This window comes from Lontra canadensis, unplaced genomic scaffold (genome assembly GCF_010015895.1).
Source record: "Lontra canadensis isolate GAN:19392208 unplaced genomic scaffold, GSC_riverotter_1.0 scaffold33, whole genome shotgun sequence".
Lineage (NCBI taxonomy): Eukaryota > Metazoa > Chordata > Mammalia > Carnivora > Mustelidae > Lontra > Lontra canadensis.
Window position 1 is genome coordinate 2,868,978 of NW_022631027.1, and position 19,357 is coordinate 2,888,334.

The 19,357-nt window shown below is 40.4% G+C and overlaps 1 protein-coding gene across 4 annotated transcripts in view; it reads right to left on the reverse strand.

The window, feature by feature from the left end:
- Nucleotides 1–17,102, reverse strand: part of KYAT3 (kynurenine aminotransferase 3) — a 57,817-nt gene extending 40,715 nt beyond the window's left edge. For 2 of the 4 annotated variants that reach the window (XM_032867063.1, XM_032867061.1), the window contains exons 1-2: nucleotides 16,767–17,099; nucleotides 11,211–11,307 (exon numbers count right to left, since the gene is read on the reverse strand). In XM_032867063.1, the coding sequence (XP_032722954.1) occupies nucleotides 11,211–11,306 (96 nt within the window). In that variant the 5' untranslated portion in view covers nucleotide 11,307; nucleotides 16,767–17,099. Of the gene's footprint in view, nucleotides 1–11,210; nucleotides 11,308–16,766 lie in introns of all 4 variants that reach the window. The other 2 variants (XM_032867064.1, XM_032867062.1) reach the window with 2 other exon arrangements.
- Between the last annotated feature and the right edge of the window lie 2,255 nt (nucleotides 17,103–19,357).

Consider the following 19,357-nt stretch of genomic DNA (forward strand, 5'->3'; position numbering starts at 1 on the left):
ATTATTAAGCCATCAGGTTTGTGGTAATTTGTTACAGCAAGCAGCCATAGGAAACTATTAAACACAATCTATCTGACAACATAGAGCATGGTGATTAAAGACATTAGGAATGTGATTAAAGAAAATTACTAAACCCTTCCAAACCCACACTTCCTTAGCCATAAATTGTAGATAAAAATAGTATTTACAAAATAGGACAGCTAGAAGGATTCAATGAGACTGCATGTGAAGCACATACTGCAGAGGCACATGGTAAACACTCCAAGACATTTATTATTACTATCACTTGACTTAAAAAAAAATCCATGAACTCTATTATGATTTTGTAGAAAATCAGAGTATGCCACCCCAAAATACGCCACTTTGACATAAGGACCATTTTGAGCTGACGGCAACTGAGAAGCAGCAGACGCAGGAAAAACTCTCTGCCCTCCCCTCTCTACCAGGATAGGCAAGATGTCATCAGACACAATTCTAGACTCTTAACCTGCTGAAATAGCACCAGAGGAGTCTATGTAGGAACCCTCATTAAAACTTCCCTTATTTTCCATTCCTAAGCCTCTTTTCCTTTGTCTTGTCACTTCTCTTTAAATTTACTGTTCTTTCTTACGATGCTATCCAAGCCCAAGTTCTAACCACCCCTTTGAGTTAGTTATTCATCACTGAGCTCTCCCATGTGTATGTACAATGCATATGTTAATTAACTATGTCCGTTTTACTCTTATCAATCTGTCTTTCACAAATCTAATTTGCAGGGCCTCAGTGAGAAAACCTAGGAGGCTGGATGACAGAGTTATATTATTCCTCTCCTACAGTATCATTCAATGGGTTCACAAATCTTAAATAGTTGTCAGGTGAGCCACAGAATGGGAGAAAGTATTACAACACATATCTTACAAAGACAATTACTTGGAATACGTAAGGAACTTCTACAACTCAATGGGAAGGCAAACAGGATTTGACAGCCACTTAGTAGAAGATATATGAATGGCCAAAAGCAAGTAAAAGATCCTCAATGTCATTAATCATTAGAGAAATGCAAAATAAAGCCACAATGAGGTACTACTAGATACCCATCTGAATGGCTAAATTATGGACACTGAGTGTTGGTAAGGATGTGTAGTAGCTGGAACTCACACTACCCTAGTGGGAAAGCAAAATGGTACAACCACTTCGGAAAGCTGCTTAGTTTAAAAAGTAAACATAATTGTAGCATACAACCTAACCATTCCACTGTTAGGTACTTACCTAAGAGAAATGAAAATGTATGGTTACACAACTGCTTGTACACAAATGTTCATAATAGTTTTATTCACAATAGCAAAACACTGGAAAAAATCTGTAAGTCCATTAACAGGTAAAGGGGTAAACAAATAACGGTACATCATTTGTTTATATATGCCATATAATGGCATACTGTTTAGAAATAAAAAAAGAATGAACTACTGATACATCACAACATGCATAAATTTAAAAATCATTAAGCATAGGAAGAAATGATAAAATTGTACATATATATAATACAATTAATATAAATAATTTAAAATTATTTTTACACATTTATTTATTTATTTATTTAGAGAGAATGTGTGTGAATGGGGGTGGGAAAGGCAGAGGGAGAAGAGAGAGTCTTAAACTCCACGCTCAGTGTAGAGCCAGATGCAGGACTTGATTTCATAACCCAGGATAATAATTTGAGCCAAAATCAAGAATCAGAGGTTTAATCAACTGAGCCACCAGACATCCCTAAAATAATAACTTTTTTTAAAAAAAGCAAACTAATCCATGGAGCCAGAACAAATCAATAGAGACAGGGATGGACTGTGAAGGAGCATGAGGGATCTTTCAGGGTGAGGGGCATGTTCTGAATGTTGATTTCAGAAATGGTTTCATAATACATACATCTTTAAGTAGTCAGTGAGTTTTACACTCTAAATGGTTGCTATTTATTGCATCTTGATAAAGCTGATTTTAAAAAGCTGCCAGAGTAGTTTCTTATAAAACTAAATATACTCTTACTATATAATCCCTTAATCACTTTCCTTGGTATTTACGCAAAAGTGTTGAAAAATTATGTTCATAAAAAATCCTGCGTGTGCATGTTTATGCGCTTTATTTATAATTGCCAGAACTTGGAAGCAACAAAGACATCCTTCATTAGGTGAATGGATAAACTGATACAACCAGACAACAGAATATTATTCAGTGCTAAAAAGAAATGAGCTATTCAGCAAAGAGACAACACATGTGGGAATTTTATAGGCAAAATCACGAAGACAGTAAAAAGATCAATGATTTCCAGGGATTGGGAGGGGGAAGGAGGGATAAACTGGCAGTAAAGACAGGATTTTTAGGACAATGAAAATATTCTGCAGGATACTGTAAAGGTGCATTTGTGTCATTACACATTGTCAAAATCCATAGAATGTGCAACACTAAAAGTGAACCCTAATATCAATTGTGGACAATGTAGTTTCAATGTAGGTTCATCGATTGGAATAAATGCATCACAGTGGTGGCGGGTATAGTAAAAAGGGCAGGGGATATATAGGAATTCTCTAGTTCCTGCTCAGTTTTGCTCTGAACCTACCTATAGTGCTCTAAAAAACAGAGATCTATTAAAAAAGAAAACAAAAAGAAAAAAAAAGGTTCCAGAGCATTCTGAAATCGTATCTTCTTTCTCCCTTTGAACAAAATACTCCTCAATCAGGCAGGCATTAATAAAGCTATCTCATAGATTTTGATGTCTTCCAAGTTATGATTGTACATACATTCCAAAAAAACCCCAGACAAATGGGTCTTTAACCACTAGATGGCACAGAATGTTCCTGCAATGGTAGAAGAACTGAAAATAAAACTCGTAAGTGGAAACATAGAGCAGGGACCAATGACTTAAGATATACATGGGGAAAATCTAATTATATAAAAATCCAACTTATAACTCAAAGGCGCACATATTTAACCAGAATTTTTAAGCAACATATATAGTTGTTTCATGTTATACTTACTTGTGTCTAATACCCTGTAGCTATTTGGTATTTGTCAACTAAACAAGTGAGGGAAAGGGAAGGAATCTCAATCCCTTCTGAGAGACAATACATTGCAGAAAAAATGAGTTCTTTAGGGGAGAATATGCAGTGGTTTCAGCACACCCTCACAGGGCTAATTCTAGCAGAGCTAAATTTGGTCTTTAACATATTTTGGACCTTTGCAGACTGAGGGTAACTGACAGACATGCAAACTCTGGTTCTAGAATTTTGATTGACTTCCCTTCATCCAGGGACTGACTTTCCTTTGAACTGGTTATAACTTCTGTTATTCTCTCATATGAATAAAATAAAAATCCTTAATACACATTCATTTTTACATCTGTATAAGTCAGGATTTTGCCCTTTTCTGAAAATTATCTTTTAACAATACCTGCAGAGAAACACGTTTATTGGAAGCAAGAGTTTCTTCAAACCTGGGAGCCGACAGAATAAACATATGGTTGGAATGCCAAAAAAATGGACTCAGGTCAAGGAAAAAAAAAAAGCCTGATTTATTTTCTTTGAAAATCAGGCTTGGGCCAAGATCCTGTGTGTTTACTGACCCCATCTACACTCACAGAGGTGAATCTTTTTGCCTGTCTGGACTATATAATCCCATCCCCCAACCCTCAAAAGTTAATTAGGTTGGGATGGATAGAGTCAAGCTAAACTAATCAGGACAACTCTTGGAAATTTGGATTTGAGATTGGGCAAGAGGTCTTGGGTTCCTACTGTGTATTTGTACCAGGAAGATACATAAAACTAGATCTGGGGCCCTGCCAAACTCTGTGTCCTGCAATATATGCCTATATTCCAATTAAAATTTCCAAGCTCATTTAATACAAAGAGTTTCAAGCCAGGTAGATCTTACTTTGAAATTAAACATCAAAACTACGAGCTGTGTGAAGCAGGAGGTTACGTGACTTCTCTGAAACTCAGTTTCCTCATTTGTTAATAAGGAAAATGAATCTGTGCCCCATGCAATTGCTATGATGCATTAAAGTACATTAAGTACATTAAATCCGTAGTGGAAAACATACCATACACTTAACACCAAGTGTCCACTTAGGAAGTGGAAAAGATTATCTTAAATACAAAGAGGATGAGTGACTTAACACCAAATATGGTAAGGAGAATTGGGTAGGTACTAACTGTACAAGAGATAATATTTTCACATCAAAAAAGAGAGCTGTGATTTCTTTAGGAAGGACAGACTGAAGGAGAAGGGACAGTTTTTGTTTCAGCTGCTATAAAATAAACGTTTTGTGTTTTTCTGATGGACATGTAAATTTTAGAAGATGCTTTAAAAAAATTTATCTATTTTTTTTAAGTAGGCTCTATGCCCAGCATGGAGCACAGTGTGGGGCCTAAACTCATGACCCTGAGCTCAAGACCTGAGCTGAAATCAAGTCGGATACTGGGGCACCTGGGTGGCTCAGTCGGTTAAGCGGCTGCCTTCGGCTCAGGTTATGATCTCAGGGTCTTGGGACTAAGTCCTGAGTTAGACTCCCTGCTCAGCCAGAAGTCCACATCTCCCTCCCCCATGCCCCACCCCTCCCCTACCCCTCCCCCTGCTCGTGCTCACTCTTGCTCTCTCATTCTCTGTCAAACAAATAAATAAAATCTTAAAAAAAAAAAAAAGAGTCTGACACATAACCAACTGAGCCATGCAGGCACCCCAGACCTATCTTTGAGAGTAGTTTTAGGATCACACCAAATTGAATAGAAAGTACAGGGTTCCCATATACCCCCACCTACTCTCCCCACCAATAACATCCCCCATCAGAGTGGTGCATTTGTTATAGCTGATGAACCAATACTGACACATTATCACCCAGACTCCAGTTTATCTTAGGGTTCCTTCTATGTGTTGTAAATTCTATGGGTTTTGACAAATGTGTAACATGCGTCCATTATAGCATCATACAGAATATTTTCCTTGAGAAGTCCTATTAAGGAAGGCTATTTGGAGGAGAAGCAGACAACACATTATTAATGAAAGCAAAGCAGACAACCAGTGGGCTACAAACTGCAGTCTGGATGATTAACCCTAAAATAAGGTTAGTCTAACCAAGGGTAACATGGTGAGGTAGAAGAGGGTGTTCCATGAGACATCTCACCAGCAAGGACTCCTTTCTTCCTTCCTTGCTTCTTCCCTTCCACCTTTCTCTCATCAATCACTAATTCTTTTCTTTGGCTTTCTGGTGCCAAGGGATAATATAAACTTTATATCCCAGTTTCTAAGCCTTTGAGATCTAGGTGTTAAATAGGGGACAGAGAGTGATTTTTATCCTGAGTTCCTCTTCTTTCTTTTCTTGCTGTATAGCAGCAATTCTTTTCTTAACCTTTAAAGTATTATTTATCATGTGTCTGTTGGCCATCTGGATGTCTTTTTCGCAGAAATGTCTGTTCATATGTGGGGTTATGGACATTGGGGAGGGTATGTGCTATGGTGAGTGCTGTGAAATGTGTAAACCTGGCAATTCATAGACCTGTATCCCTGGGGATAAAAATACATTATATGTTTATAAAAAAATTAAAAAATTAATAAAAAAAGATACTTAGCCAATTAAAAATAGCATAAAATAAAAATAAATAAACAATTTAAAGTATTATTTATCTAAAATTACAGAAGCAACAAAAATACAATGTTGTAAAAACAAGCAAGTGATAGACAAATTGTAGCCCAGCCCCCAGTACAGTCCTTTCCTCAGAGTTACCTTTTATGTAAAAAGTTTCCATTGACACTAGTAATGATCTTTCCTGTTCTTTACCATCTATCCTTGAAACAGAAAAAATCTAACAAAAGTTCCTTAATTTAATCGAGGTGCCTGAAATTTGATGGGCTGTTTCTAGTATTACTAGTATCTAGTTGGGAGGATAAAAAAAGCAGTGCCTATAAAAATTCCTATAGATGTAATTAAACTTCTTCCTAAATTGTCTCAAATATCCACGCAGGGCCTTGAACCAATAAGAGAAGACCTAATCAGCCAGGAGTCAGTTAATTCTGTACCAGCCCCTCTAATACTCAAGAGTCTTGCCAGTCTGGAAACCTATGGGGAAGGGATAGCAATTTGTCCAAATCTATCAACAAGACAGTTATTCTGCCTTTCCGAAACATCCTTTTGTCACAAGTTCCACCTGACTCAAAATGGCTCATGTGGCAAACCTCTGTTCAGCCGCTTTTAGCACCCCTGAAGATCCTGACAGCCAAGACCTATTTGCCCTTACTTAGAAAATCAATATATCTGGACAGTTGTATTCTGAGTCCAAGGTTCACAGAGATCCCTTCTTATTTCTCTGGATTAACCCAACCATTCTCTGCAAGCAGACTAGTCTTATGATGCCCTTCTGCTTTTGCCACCAATCTTCATCTTAAACATTGTAATATTCTTAATTCTGCCCCGTCTAATGAAGGTAAGCCCCACGACCAGGAGGTACTGGCATCCCATTTCATGACATCACATCCTGATCCAAGGCACACCCCTTTGACTAATTCTGATTTAATTTTGTTTGTGGATGAGTCGTATTGTAAAAATGAAAAAGGGAATTTCCAGGCTGGTTATGCTATTACCACCCAATATGAACTACCTGGAAAGGGAAATCTCCCACAAGGTAAACCGGACCAACAAGGAAGAACCCTTACCAGACTGTGCCAGCTATCAAGAGGACAAATTTTAATATTTATATGCTGGCCAATACATTGTTGGGTTGTCCATGAATTCGGAATGTTATGGAAACAAAGGGGTTTTCTCATGTCCACAGGGACCCCGATCAAAAATGGACAAGTACATGACCACAATTGCTCTTCTATCTTCTGAAGTTGCTGTCCTCAAATACAGACACACAATAAAAGGACTAAGCCTGACTATTAGGGAAATGCCCCAGTGGACTTTCATGCAGAGACAACATCAAGAGAATCTGTAAAGGTTGTGGAACATGTGGGGAGAGTCCATTCCGCTTCTACAAAAGAATGACCTCTTGTTGCCAGATTTGCCATCCTAATGTCCTTGTGACATGGCAATAGTCTGCTCCTGAATCAGACAAATTAGGATGGGCAAATAATGGCTATAATTTCAACAGTCAGGGATATGGGAAACCCAAGATGGCCCCTTCATTCTTCCCAGCCCCTTGGCAAATTATATTTTTTGATTTTTACATTGCTTCACCCACCATGATGTATTTAAAATAACTCAATTTATAAATAAACATAGGTGGGGAGATTTCTACAACACTGCAAAACAAAAACAAAAACAAAAAACAAAAACCAGTTTATTGTCAATATCTAACCTATCAGGTCCATAGTTCTGGAAAACCTATTTTTGCTCCCAGATGCCTCAAACCTCCTCCCTGTGGACCTTTGGAACACCTGCAGCTGGACTTCATTCATTTGCCACAATTCTGGGATTATCAATATGTTCCTGTTATTGTTTTTACGTTTTCTAGCTGGCTAAAGTTTTTCCCTGCTGCGAGGCTAATGCCCTCACCATGGTAAAGAAACTGTTAGCAAACATGTCTTCCACTTGGGGCACACCTTCTATAATTTCTAGTGGTCAAGATACCCACTTCACTGGGAAAATCATACAAGCTTTAATAAAGGCCTTATAAACATCCTGGAATTATCATTGTCCCTGATACCCTCAATTACTGGCAAAGCTGAAAGAACTAATGGAATTTTCCAACCTAAAATCTCTAAGCTTAGACTCTACTGGACTCCCCTGGCCTAAGGCACTGCTGCTAGCTCTGTTGCTAATTGACAATATCACCCTTGGAAAATATACACTCACTCCATATGAGATGGTTACCAGTAGGCCAAAGACTACTGGCATGCAAATTTCTGCTGATCCCCTGCCAGTATGATCCCTTCCGCCCTCATGCCAGTATGACCAGCTACTGTGAGCCTTTAATGTCTAATGCTAAAGCCTACCATCAACAAGTTAAAGAAGGGTTCTCTGACTCCAGTTCAAAGGATCCTGTGGGTTAGTCTGGAGCCTGGTAATTTTGGAAGCACTGTTGTGGAGAGGGGGGAAAAGCAGCTCTCAAGCCACATTGGAAACAATGTTACCAAATGTTCCTGACACTAGAGGCCAAAACTAGAGGGCACTGAGCCTTGCCTACAAATCTCACAGCTAAAGATGGCCCCAACTGACCTCTGGTCCTGTAGAGATGCTGGAGACCTCTAAATTGAATAGACAAGGGAAGACAAGTAGTTCACATAAAGGTGAGCAGCTTCTGCCCAAGGTGCCAGATCAAGACTTCATATTTTAACATGAAATCTTTTTTTCTCCTTTTTCTTTCCTCTGGTGACAGCCTGGAAAGATACGCTCTCATGTGTATCTCCCAGGCCATTGAGGAGTGGGGAGGTGTCATCTTTCAGATGGCTAGCTTGTCATCAAAGATTCCAATCTGTCCATGATGCTAGAGACTCCCTAGTCCTCTCTGTAACTAACTTCTCTTCTTTTCCTAATGTCACTGCAAACTACAACTGACTCCCCCAGAAGACTCCCACTAATTTCAACGTTTACAGCCAGAACAACCTGTCCCTTGCTTTTATCTTTCTTCAACTATGAGTGTATGTACCCAAGGAAACACAACTACTTATGTAAACCTTGGTACATTTGCACCCCCATGTTCTTGTGATCATCTAGCTTCTGCTCCCTGCTCTACGGCATCTCACCAGCAACACCCATCTTTGCAGGGTATTTAGAATGAACGACTCTCTCAGGCTAGGAGATTTTCTTCTGGTGGGTGCTGAAAACCTAACTGACCCCAGGCTGGAGAGGGTGAATGCAATAATCCCCGAGAATGAATTCATTAATAGCACCACCTAAAGGGAATGGTTGTGTCTCTTTGAGGCAGTTAACATTCTCTGCTGGCCTATGAATGCCTACTTGGTGCACAACTGGGCAATGACTCTTAAGTTAATTGTACAGCTAACTTTTTACAAGCAAACTAAGACATCTCATTAGTTGACTCCCTTGAATTTATACCATCGAGATAAAAAAGACCTACCAGGAGGCATTCAAGATTCAGGATTTGCATCTTTTTGGCAGGGCCATGCTTTCCTGGTTAGGAGTTAGTGAAAACAAGATGTGATCAGAAACCTCTCCCTCACTCTTGAAGATAATGTAGAATCTGTTGCTGATGGCCTAGGCACCCAACAAAGATCTTGAGCCTCTCTGGCAAAGTTGTCCTTGGTACTAGAACAGCTCTTGATGATCTTATAGCTGAACAAGGAGGTGTCTGTGGTGTGGCCAACACTACCTGCTGTGCCAAGATTAGCATTCTGGGAAATTGAAGCTAAATTACATGAGATCACAGAAAAAAATGACTCCTTCCATGGGGCCTTTCTTTGACTTATTTGATTTTGACTGGTTTGGGTCTTGGGACCATGGCTTCAAAGTACACTCCAAACATTGGGAATTATCCTCCTTAGAGCAATCATAATAATCTTCCTGACACACTGTATTCTCTCAAAAGCTTTAAGTGCGTGTTTGTAGCCATTAACCACCAAACAAATGAGTGGACCATCTAAGAAATGAAGAAAATAACCAACTTAACAAGTGTAAACTGGAAACTGTGACCTATGAATATCAAGAAGTTGAACAGGAATATCATGACCTATAGGCACCAGACAAAGAAACAATGAAAACTGTGAATTTCAGAGTGGTAGCTGAGAGTGGTGCTAGTGCCTTAAATTTTGATCACATCTCTCAGTTACCTGGAGAATTGAGAGAATTGTTAAAAACAAAACCACAAGCCCAAAATGATGCCACTTAGATCAAGTTCCCAAATTGGGGTTTAATACCTAATCTAATGACACTTTCAACCTCCACCAGAAATGTTGTCTTAACCAGTCAGCCAGGAATTTTTCAATTAGTGCCAAAAAGTCTACCACATGGGCCCCTCACATCCCCCAAAGAAAGATGAGGTAATCTGCATGATAAGACCCCTTGTCATCTACCGCCCCACCCCACCAATGGAAAGCCACCTGGCCTGGAATTCATTACTTTCCTTTGCTAATTACTTTCTTTCCCCACCCTCCTTCTACAACAACCTTCCGTTATGTACAGTTCCCTGGGGGCTCTTCTCTGCCTCCTGGATGGGATGGGTGCCCTGCTCATGAGTCATTCAATAAAGCCGGTTAGATCTTCAAATTTTCTCAGTTGGCTTTTATTTCTTTAACAGTACCATCTAGTACCCAGTCCATATTCATATTTATGATTGCCTTTAAAAATATCTTTTTTACAGGGGCACCTGGGTGGCTTAATCAGTTAAGTGTCTGACTCTTGATTTTGGTTCAGGTCATAATCTCAGGGTCACAAGATAGAGCCCACGATGGGCTCTGTGCTCAGCAGAATCTGCTTCCCCTCTCTCTCTGTCCCTCCTCCCTGCCCCTCATACATGCTCTTTCTCTCCCCCCACAAAATAAATTAGTCAGTAAGTAAATAAATAAATATCTTTTTTACATTTCATTTGATTGCATCAAGTTCGTAAACAAAGTCCACACATTGTATTTGCTGGATGAAGTTCTCAAGCCTCTTTTCATCCTAGAGCAGTCCTTCTAAACTTACCCTCTCCCACTTTTCTCCCATGTCACTGACTTACTAAAGAAATTAGGTCAGTTATCTATCCTGTGGTTATGACCCACATTTGGGATTTGTTTGCTTTTCCATGATTTCACGTAACTTGTTCCTCAATCTGCCATATTTTTTGAAAACTGGAAGTCACGGGGCCAGTACTGATAGTCACTATAATATCCTATCTTGAGTAGACAAAGCATGCCCTTTCTTGGGAGTGCCCGTATTAGGCAGGCGTGAGTGTGTTACTTTGGTTATGCCGCTTAAAATCTGTGACCTTGGGCAAGTTACCACACCTATCTAAGCCTCCACAGGAAGGAAATATAAGAATTCATAACTTGATGAGTTTTATAAAGATAAAATGAGATGATGAGAAGGCAAGGCCCACCCTGTGTCTGATACATACACACACAAGCAGTCACTCAGGGAGCGTCAGCTCTAACAGTGACAAACGATACCTCCGGTTCACATAGCATAGAAATACTCATTCCAATAAAATGCTTATAAAGTACTTGAAAAACTGTATCTCTCTTTTTTTTTTTTTTTGACATAACAGGATATGCACAATATTTATCCGTGTCAGTGATTAAGCAATACATACAGCAGAAGTAGGGAGTCCAAGGATTTTTGAAGAATTAATTGTCAGGAATTTTGCTGTACTGTTAAGGGAGCAGAGTCTCCGCTGGGCCGAAAACATGCTGCAGAATAAAAGAAAAACTTTAAAAGGAAGAAAATATATGATATTTACATCACTATCAGATACTTGCAGCTACCTAATAGACCATAAGCTTATATAAAATATAAGTAAAAATTGTTGATAGCTGTTTTCCTCCCATATGTAATCTCTCACCACTAGGATCATTCTAATAGAATCCTCCTTATCTTACAAAAATTTATGAATCTGTCATTTTAAACTAAAGAGGTGTAAGGATATTGTAAATTCAAAAAACAAGGCTCTCATTTAGTCAAGGGCATAGAATTACAGTAAGTAAAAGTTTCATTTGTAGCAGCTATAAAAACCAGAATATCTCAATCTAGGAAATACTCAATTTTCATAATTTCCTGGATAATAGTCACTGGTAAAACAGCACAATTTTTGACAGTAAATTAAAGTGGTTAGAAACAGAATTTAGCAAGTTGTTTGAAAAGGATTATATCAAGTCCTTGACAAATATAAAGAATATATGAGTGAATCTTGGGTTATTTTCATAAATGGTACTTTCTTCAACAATCCTATAGACAGCGAGCAAACTATTTCAATAGATTCCAGTTACATAACAAGCATGCATTCTGAATTACATCTCTACCTATAAAGAAAACTTACCAAAGAAATATGAAATTCTATTACTGTACTGCACTTACAAGTATAAGAAAACCCAGCTTTCTAAAAAACATTCAAATGTATAAGAAGAAACTTCTCATAAGGTCTTCCGGGAATGCTGTATCAAGTGGATGGCACTTCCGCTATCTCTGGTAGTTAATTAAACTTTAGAAAAAGAGACATACTCTACGACTCAAAGGAATCCACTGAAGCCAGCTACCTATGAATCTTTTCAAGTTACCGAAATGCTAAGGCTACAGAAAGATTTAAAAGGTGAGAAATAATATATTGGATGCTTGTTAAAAGGTTAAATATAAAATCCTGACCTTGTCAACAAAATCTCAGCTTCAAGTGACCATCTTTAGCTATTCTATATCACATCAGCCCTTTAAATTCTCTGCAAAGCACTTTTGTTGCTGTTGTTTGGTTCGTCACTCATTCACTTATTCAATGTTTCATGAACAGGGACCTGATGTGTTTAGTCTACCAGTGCGGTCTCTGGCACCTGGTAGGCACTTGGTAAATAACAATAATAAATGACTGAATAAATACAGAAAAATCACACTATAAATTAATAATTTAGGTGGACTATTTATGAGGCCTTTTATGAAATATTGATTCCTTTTTAAAGTAAATAATTACCCCTTATGTTGTACGTCTTTCAAGTTGAAGAACAGGTTTTCTTAAATCAAGAAATGCCTAGTCTTCTGTCATTAACTGTTCCATTCAGAAATAAAATATTAACTAGGTTAGGCAATATGGGTTGTTTTAAGGAAAGATATTACCAAACAACAGGAACAATATCGAAAAATCTTATTTAGTATCACGGAGTTATTTGATTTAGGATAATACAGTTGTTTCCCCCCCACCCCCAGCAAACAAATGTCCATTTATTTAAGTTCAGCCCAATTTCTTAGGTATTCAAGCAAAGTATAAGCAAAATGCTTTCTTGCAAGTAGAAAAATGGGAGAAACCTCCTCTACCTTCTTGAGATAAACTAGGTGAAAAAAACAGCATAGGAACCAGAGTACCTCGATTCTAGTCCTTATTCTGATATTTTAAAAAGTTTTCATACATTATATATTAATAAAAATAATTAAAAAAATAGAAGTTTTCTATCCTTGGACAAGTCACTGATTCTTGCTGAACCTCAGTTCCCTCATTTTTCAAAACAGATGAACACACAAACCGTTGATTTAAAGTCAAGCCAGAATGGCTGATCATGTGTGAGCTTAGGCACAATTGTTGGGAGATTTCACTCCACACTTGGGTGAACCATGCCCTCTGGCCAGCAGGTCTCAGTGCCCATTCTCTATAAGGAGTCAACACTAAATCCATCTGATTTCATCTGGAAATCCCAAAGCCTAAATTCTGCATCATCTCTAGCTACCTTCAACAGTGTATTACACCTCCACGGTACAATGTAATCCCGGCAAGTGACCCAGTTCTTCATTTCTTTGCCACTTTCCATACCTTCCACTGTGTCTTTTGGAACAGATAGGCCATAATCAGCAAATTTCAATGTATCTTTACATTCTCAGCGTGTTTTCCTTGCTTTAATGCCAATCTTATTGTTCCCTGAAGATACCATTTCTATGTTCCTCAGTGCTGGATTTTGTTTTTATATTCCGCACCTAAGTCTTTCCTGTTGTCCATTTCACTACTTCCAGACTATTAGTTCCCTCATCTGACTCACTAATGTTATCTCCTGGTCTGCTGATAACTTCCTGTCATTACTAAAGATTTGTGATTAGGCATACAGTTTTCTTCTCAACACAAAGTACTGTGATCATCCCAGATAATTTCAGTGGCTTCAGAGAGGATCCTCCCAACAGCTAACAATCCCAGGTCTGCTGGTCTTCTGCTCCAGTCCACCTTAGTCACTTTCCTGCCATTATATCCTGACCCTGCACCTTGCCATTACCTCGGTCTGGTCTAATTCCAAAATAACTAACTGAAACATTCTGCTTTTTGACCATAAGCTACCATCCCTTTCAGTTAATTATTCTATTCTTCAGTATTGTCAAGATCTCTAGGAGGCTTCCTCTCCTTTTCCCAGTCAGCCTTCCCATTCCATTATTTTCCAAATTAGATGCCAGTTCTACCATTGTCGTAATGTTCTTGACAATGCCCTACCCACCTGTCTGTCCTTTCACCTGTTTTCAACACTCTAGCCCTGGATGAAGTCCTCCACAGAGTCTGATTTCCCCACGCTGTGGAATGCTGGGGAAAGTCACATAGGACATGTTTGGTTTCACCATAAATTCATGGTCATTAATCTCAAATTGATTCCCAAACTCTCCAGCATTTATGCTATATTTTACAGGGGAAGGATGGCAGAATATGTCACCTCAAAATAATCACTTTAGAATAAGAATTATTTTGAGCTAAAAGCACTTGAAAAACAGCAAACACAAGAAGAGCAATCTGATTCCTCTCCTTTTTTCTGAAAACAGGACATAAAATTCCCATGTGAAAAGTGCTCTCCCTGCACAGGAAAAAAGAAACATTCTTACATGGAAAGTTGAAGCTGAGGGAATTCTGTAAACTCAGAACTTGTTAAAATAACTCTTACCTTCCTTTAGCCTCCCCAAATATTTTGGTTACTTTTCCACAATTGCCTCTCCAAGTTCAACCTAGTATAACAACATTTGTTTTTGCCACTGCTTCAGGTCTTCATTTTCTTAGGATTCCTGTGTCACGTAGACCTTATATTAAATGTGTGTACTCTTCTTCTGTAATCTTCATTATGGCAGTTCAAGTCTCAGGCCCAACTGGAAACCCTAAAAGAACAGGCCATACTTCTCTCCCACAGTCGAGAATGACTATATTTTAATTTTTCCCACACTCCTCTAACGTAAAAGCACTTTATTCCAAGTAGATGACCTTGATTCCTATCACAGAGAAAACAGAAGCTATCAGATTTGCCATTTCAATTTACTCAAATTGAAAACACCAAACCCCTAAATGCTTTCCTTCCCTTCTATTATAATAAAGAAAGTGACCCTCCCACAAAATGAGAATTCTTCCTCCCATGACTAACTCTATGGAGACCTTGCTCCAATGATTTTTACCCCTTTCTCTGGTATATGCAACATTCCTTGCTTACATCTCTTCTGGTTAAAAAAACAATAAATACAAAATATAAACAAAAATTAAAACTCTTGACTCTACCTTCTCCTCCCTGTTGCTCATTTCCTCTTCAAATCAAAACTTTCCAGTTACCTTCTCGTGAGAGCAAAGCTTTTAAAAAGTTATGTTCTCAGTTGTCTTCTTTTCCTCAATCTATACTCTTCAACCTGGTGCCAACTGACTTTTGTACCCAGGACTCCACAGACACGGCTCTTGTTCAAGTCAGCTTTGACCTTCATATTGTTAAGTCCAGTGAACATCTAGCAATCCTCTCACTTCCCTTGAGCACCCTGCAGTTTTAGATCCTGTTGGTCAAACCCTGTCCCCTCCCAGAAACACCATGTACCCTTGGCTTTTGACATAGTACAATCCCTCATTTCCCTCCTACCTCTCCTCCAATCTGCCATTGAATGATGGAATTTCTCAATACCCACACCTGGAGTCTATCTACTCACTCATTAATCTCTCACTAATCTGATTGTGGGAAGAATTGTGGGGACATCAGTGAAAAAAAAAAAAAAAAAAAAGCTCCCGAGAAATCTAAGTAGGCTGACATACAGATTCAGAACCTCTGAAACTACTACTTTTCTTCTGCGCTTTACATACACATTTTGACTAGCACTTCCTAATACAGTTAACACTCCATGCATATATTCACAAATAATAAAAATAGATGAACAAATTTGGATGTCATTGAAAAGTTGGAGAAAATCCAAATGTATATGGCTTTTAATTCTAAACAATAATTTCACTGTATTTTTTCTAGTTTCTCCTTAAAAACAATGTTCTATGAAGAAAACCAGGCAATTGTGAATCAAGGTGATCTGGTAAACCAGATTATGGCATATTGTAAATAAGGTCATCTCCATATTCAAATACGCATGATCAATAGAAAACTAATGTATTTCTTATCATGGGAGCCAACTATTTAAAATGAAGATACAGCAGGTATGTGTGGCAGAAGCTGAGAAGGCTGGTGAATTGCTGGGGGCGGGGGACGGGGTGCAGAATCCACAGCTACAATGTAAAAAAAAAGTAGACAAAGTGAATTGTATCAAGTTTGAAACTCGGGCCTTAAACCCAGATGATCAATTTACATATAACCACTTTGCACGTGCGGAGGAGAGAGAGAGGAGATTTAAGTCACTTGACAAAGTTCCGAACTTTCAGGTTAACTGCAAGGTCAGGGAAGGCTAAGGTGAGTGTCTGCAAACAAAGGCTGATGCTAATCAACGCACCACCCACGCTGTGAAGTCTGAACAAAGGTTATTTCTCCTTTATGCTCTCCCTGCCCATCCACTTCTACAATGTTTATAAGGTTCCCCCGTGCAACAGAAGGCATCTAGAAGGTGAACCGGTACTGGCTGGGGAAGTACATTGGGAATAATAAGCCTCCAAGTCGTGACTGGTGCAAGAGTGGAAAAAATTAGCCATATTTAGCCCGAGCTAAAAGGCGGCGGATCGTGAAACTGCTGGAAAGCCGTTCTGTGAACAGGGGTCCGTGGACTATACATGTGTCCAGAGTCAGAAGTGGGGCTGCCTGGTCTCCAGGAGAAGGAACGAGGTTTCTGCCCCTTGCGGCCGCTGTGGGACAGAGCGAGCTACCAGCTCTGGCCCCCGGCGGCGGGGGAGGACCGCCCGGAGCCGCCGCTGGAGCTGTCGGGCTCTTTCCACGACGCGCCGGAGATTCCACACTACACTTACTTGGCAGCAGAACAGCCTGCGTTCCCTTTCTTCTTAGGAAGCCCGGTTGTGGATGAACTGGAGTCGGTGTTCCCACAGTGCCAGCGTCGTCGAATCAAGAGCCAAAGGAGGCACAAAGCCCGTCTTTTTGGATGACCGGGGGGCAGGGGCCGCACGCTGCGAGGCCAGCCACCCGCCCGGAAGAAACGTGATTCCAGCGCGGGCGCCGGCCCCCGAGCGCGAGTCCGAGTCCTGAAGGAGATCCAGCCGGGCTCTCGGCCCCGCCCGGCGCGGCGCTCGGCGACCTCCCTCCCGGCGGGCCTGGCTCCGCACGACTCGGCGCGCCGGACCCGCTGCACCGGCCAGCGGCGCACTCACCGCAGGCGCGCGACAGTCTCACCCCCTCCGGCTCGCCGCCCCCGGGCGCTCCAGGGCGGGGTAGGGAGCGGAGGGACTCCGACGTGGGGGCGGCGCTAGGGCGCGGCGGGACGCTGGGGCGGGATGCAGAACGCGGATTGGCTGAGGCGTCGGCCGCCAGCGCGGACTGGTTGGCTCGGGAGGCGGGGTGGGGTGGCAGTGAGTTGGGGGGGCGCGGGCTGTGCTGGCAGGTGGAGGTGTGGGGCAGCGTTAGGTCGGCGAGGCAGAGGCAGGTCTGAGCCACGGGGTGGGGCGGGGAGACCTTGATAGGCCGGGGATTGGAGATGAAGACTAGGCCCAGGGCTCTAATTAGCTATGTGTCCTTCATTTGGGTTGGGGTGGTTGTAGGACAAGGACTGATTTGGAAGAAAGGGCAAACTTGGGGCACTGCGCTTAGGGCAGGGATGGCTGTAGATAGAATAATGTTGGAGGGTGCCTGGCAGAGGGAAAGTCTAAACAGAATGTGAAAAGGGATTTGTAGATGTATTCATCGCCTGTGATGGGGGTAAGAAAAAAAGCAGGAATTTACCGGCGCCTGGGTGGCTCAGCCGTTAAGGGGCTGCTTTCAGCTCAGGTCATGATCCCAGGATTCTGGGATCGAGCACCACATGGAGCCCTGCATCGGGCACCCTGCTCAGCGGGAAGCCTGTTCTCCTTCTCCCACTCCCCCGTTTGTGTTCCCTCTCTCGCTGTCTCTCTGTGTCTAATAAACAAAAGCTTACGAAAAAAAAAAAAAAGGCAGGAATTTACATCTCTGAATAAAAAAAAAAGAGTTTGATTAGAGAACCGACAAGGAAAAGGAGTGTGACACTGGAGGGAAATACACGACATTTCAAAAGTTAAGAAAAAATCGCCAAGGAGAAAAAGACACCGCCAGTCTTAGGTGATGTAGTGCTAGTGAAAGCACTGTTTCTGTTAAGAATCACATTTCACAATTAGACTTCCTTCCTCTCCTATTTTAAGAAGAAGGGTGGATAGATGAAGTGAGAGCAACAGCAACATTGTTACTTAAGCCTAGAGGAAGGAACAAAGGTAATCTTTGGTTGAAGGAATATACTCTTCAACTAGGTACAAGGAGGTTCAGGAGACAATTAGGTGAATGGAGAAATTACTGGGTGCTACAGAGACCCTAGCCCTAGATTGTGAATTGTTGTGGAAACCATTCAGTTGTCAATATTTTCCAACAATTTGTCAATACTCTCCTTTTTGCTGGACAATACTGGTGGTCCAGAAGACCACCAAGAACACACCTGTAGTCATAAAGTTGGGTATATTACTGGTTGCAATGAGGGAAAACACACACCCTGGGGAGCCATGCGTTGGTTATTCCAATAACAGGGTGTTAGAAATGACTTAAAAATTTTTTGCATGTATTAGGTGATTTGGGGGGAGGATTCAAGGAAAGGGAGATTCATTCTGTTTTGAATCCTGTCAGGAAGTAGAGGCAATTGTAGGATGAGGTATCATATGACATTTTATGTAGAAGGAGGGAGGAAATTGCAAGGCTAACTCTGGAATTGGTAGAGGCAACAATTTTGCCAAATGGGAGAGGAGGAAATTTAGTATTTTTGAAGTTTCCATTATGACCTAGTTTTTAAATCTGTGTTTAGGCAAGATTATTAAGTGATCTTGTCTGTTATCTCACTTTATCATGATCACAGAGTGATTTTTTGTCTCATGTTGGTGTTCTGTTAAACTGTTATATTCTATAGGTGAACACTGCAGTCAGTTCCTAACAACACTGAAGCCTTAAGAGTAAGTGTCAGTTCAGTTCCCAATGTCTGGTGCTGCTTTTCTTTTCCTCACAGTTAACAAATATGAATTGAGTACATAGGTGCTGAGCCTACTTGAAAAAATGAGGCAGAGGAAGTGTGTGTCATAAACCTTACAGAGGGAGAAACACACATAGAGGCGTTAATATATACAGTGACTTTGGATGATGATAAGTGCTATAAAAGAAGCAATGATGGGGGGGGACAGCAGATGATTTAAATAGGATGGTTGGGAATTTCTTTTCTTTTTTGTTAGGGGTGACATTCAATCCTGAATTGAATGATGAAGAAGCAACCTTGCAAAAAATGATTCTGGAAAAGAAAATAATAGTGGTAAATGCCCTGAAAAGGGATAAACTTCGCATGCACAAGGAATAAATGAAATCAGTGTGGTTTAAGTATAGCAATCCAGAAGGAAAGTGC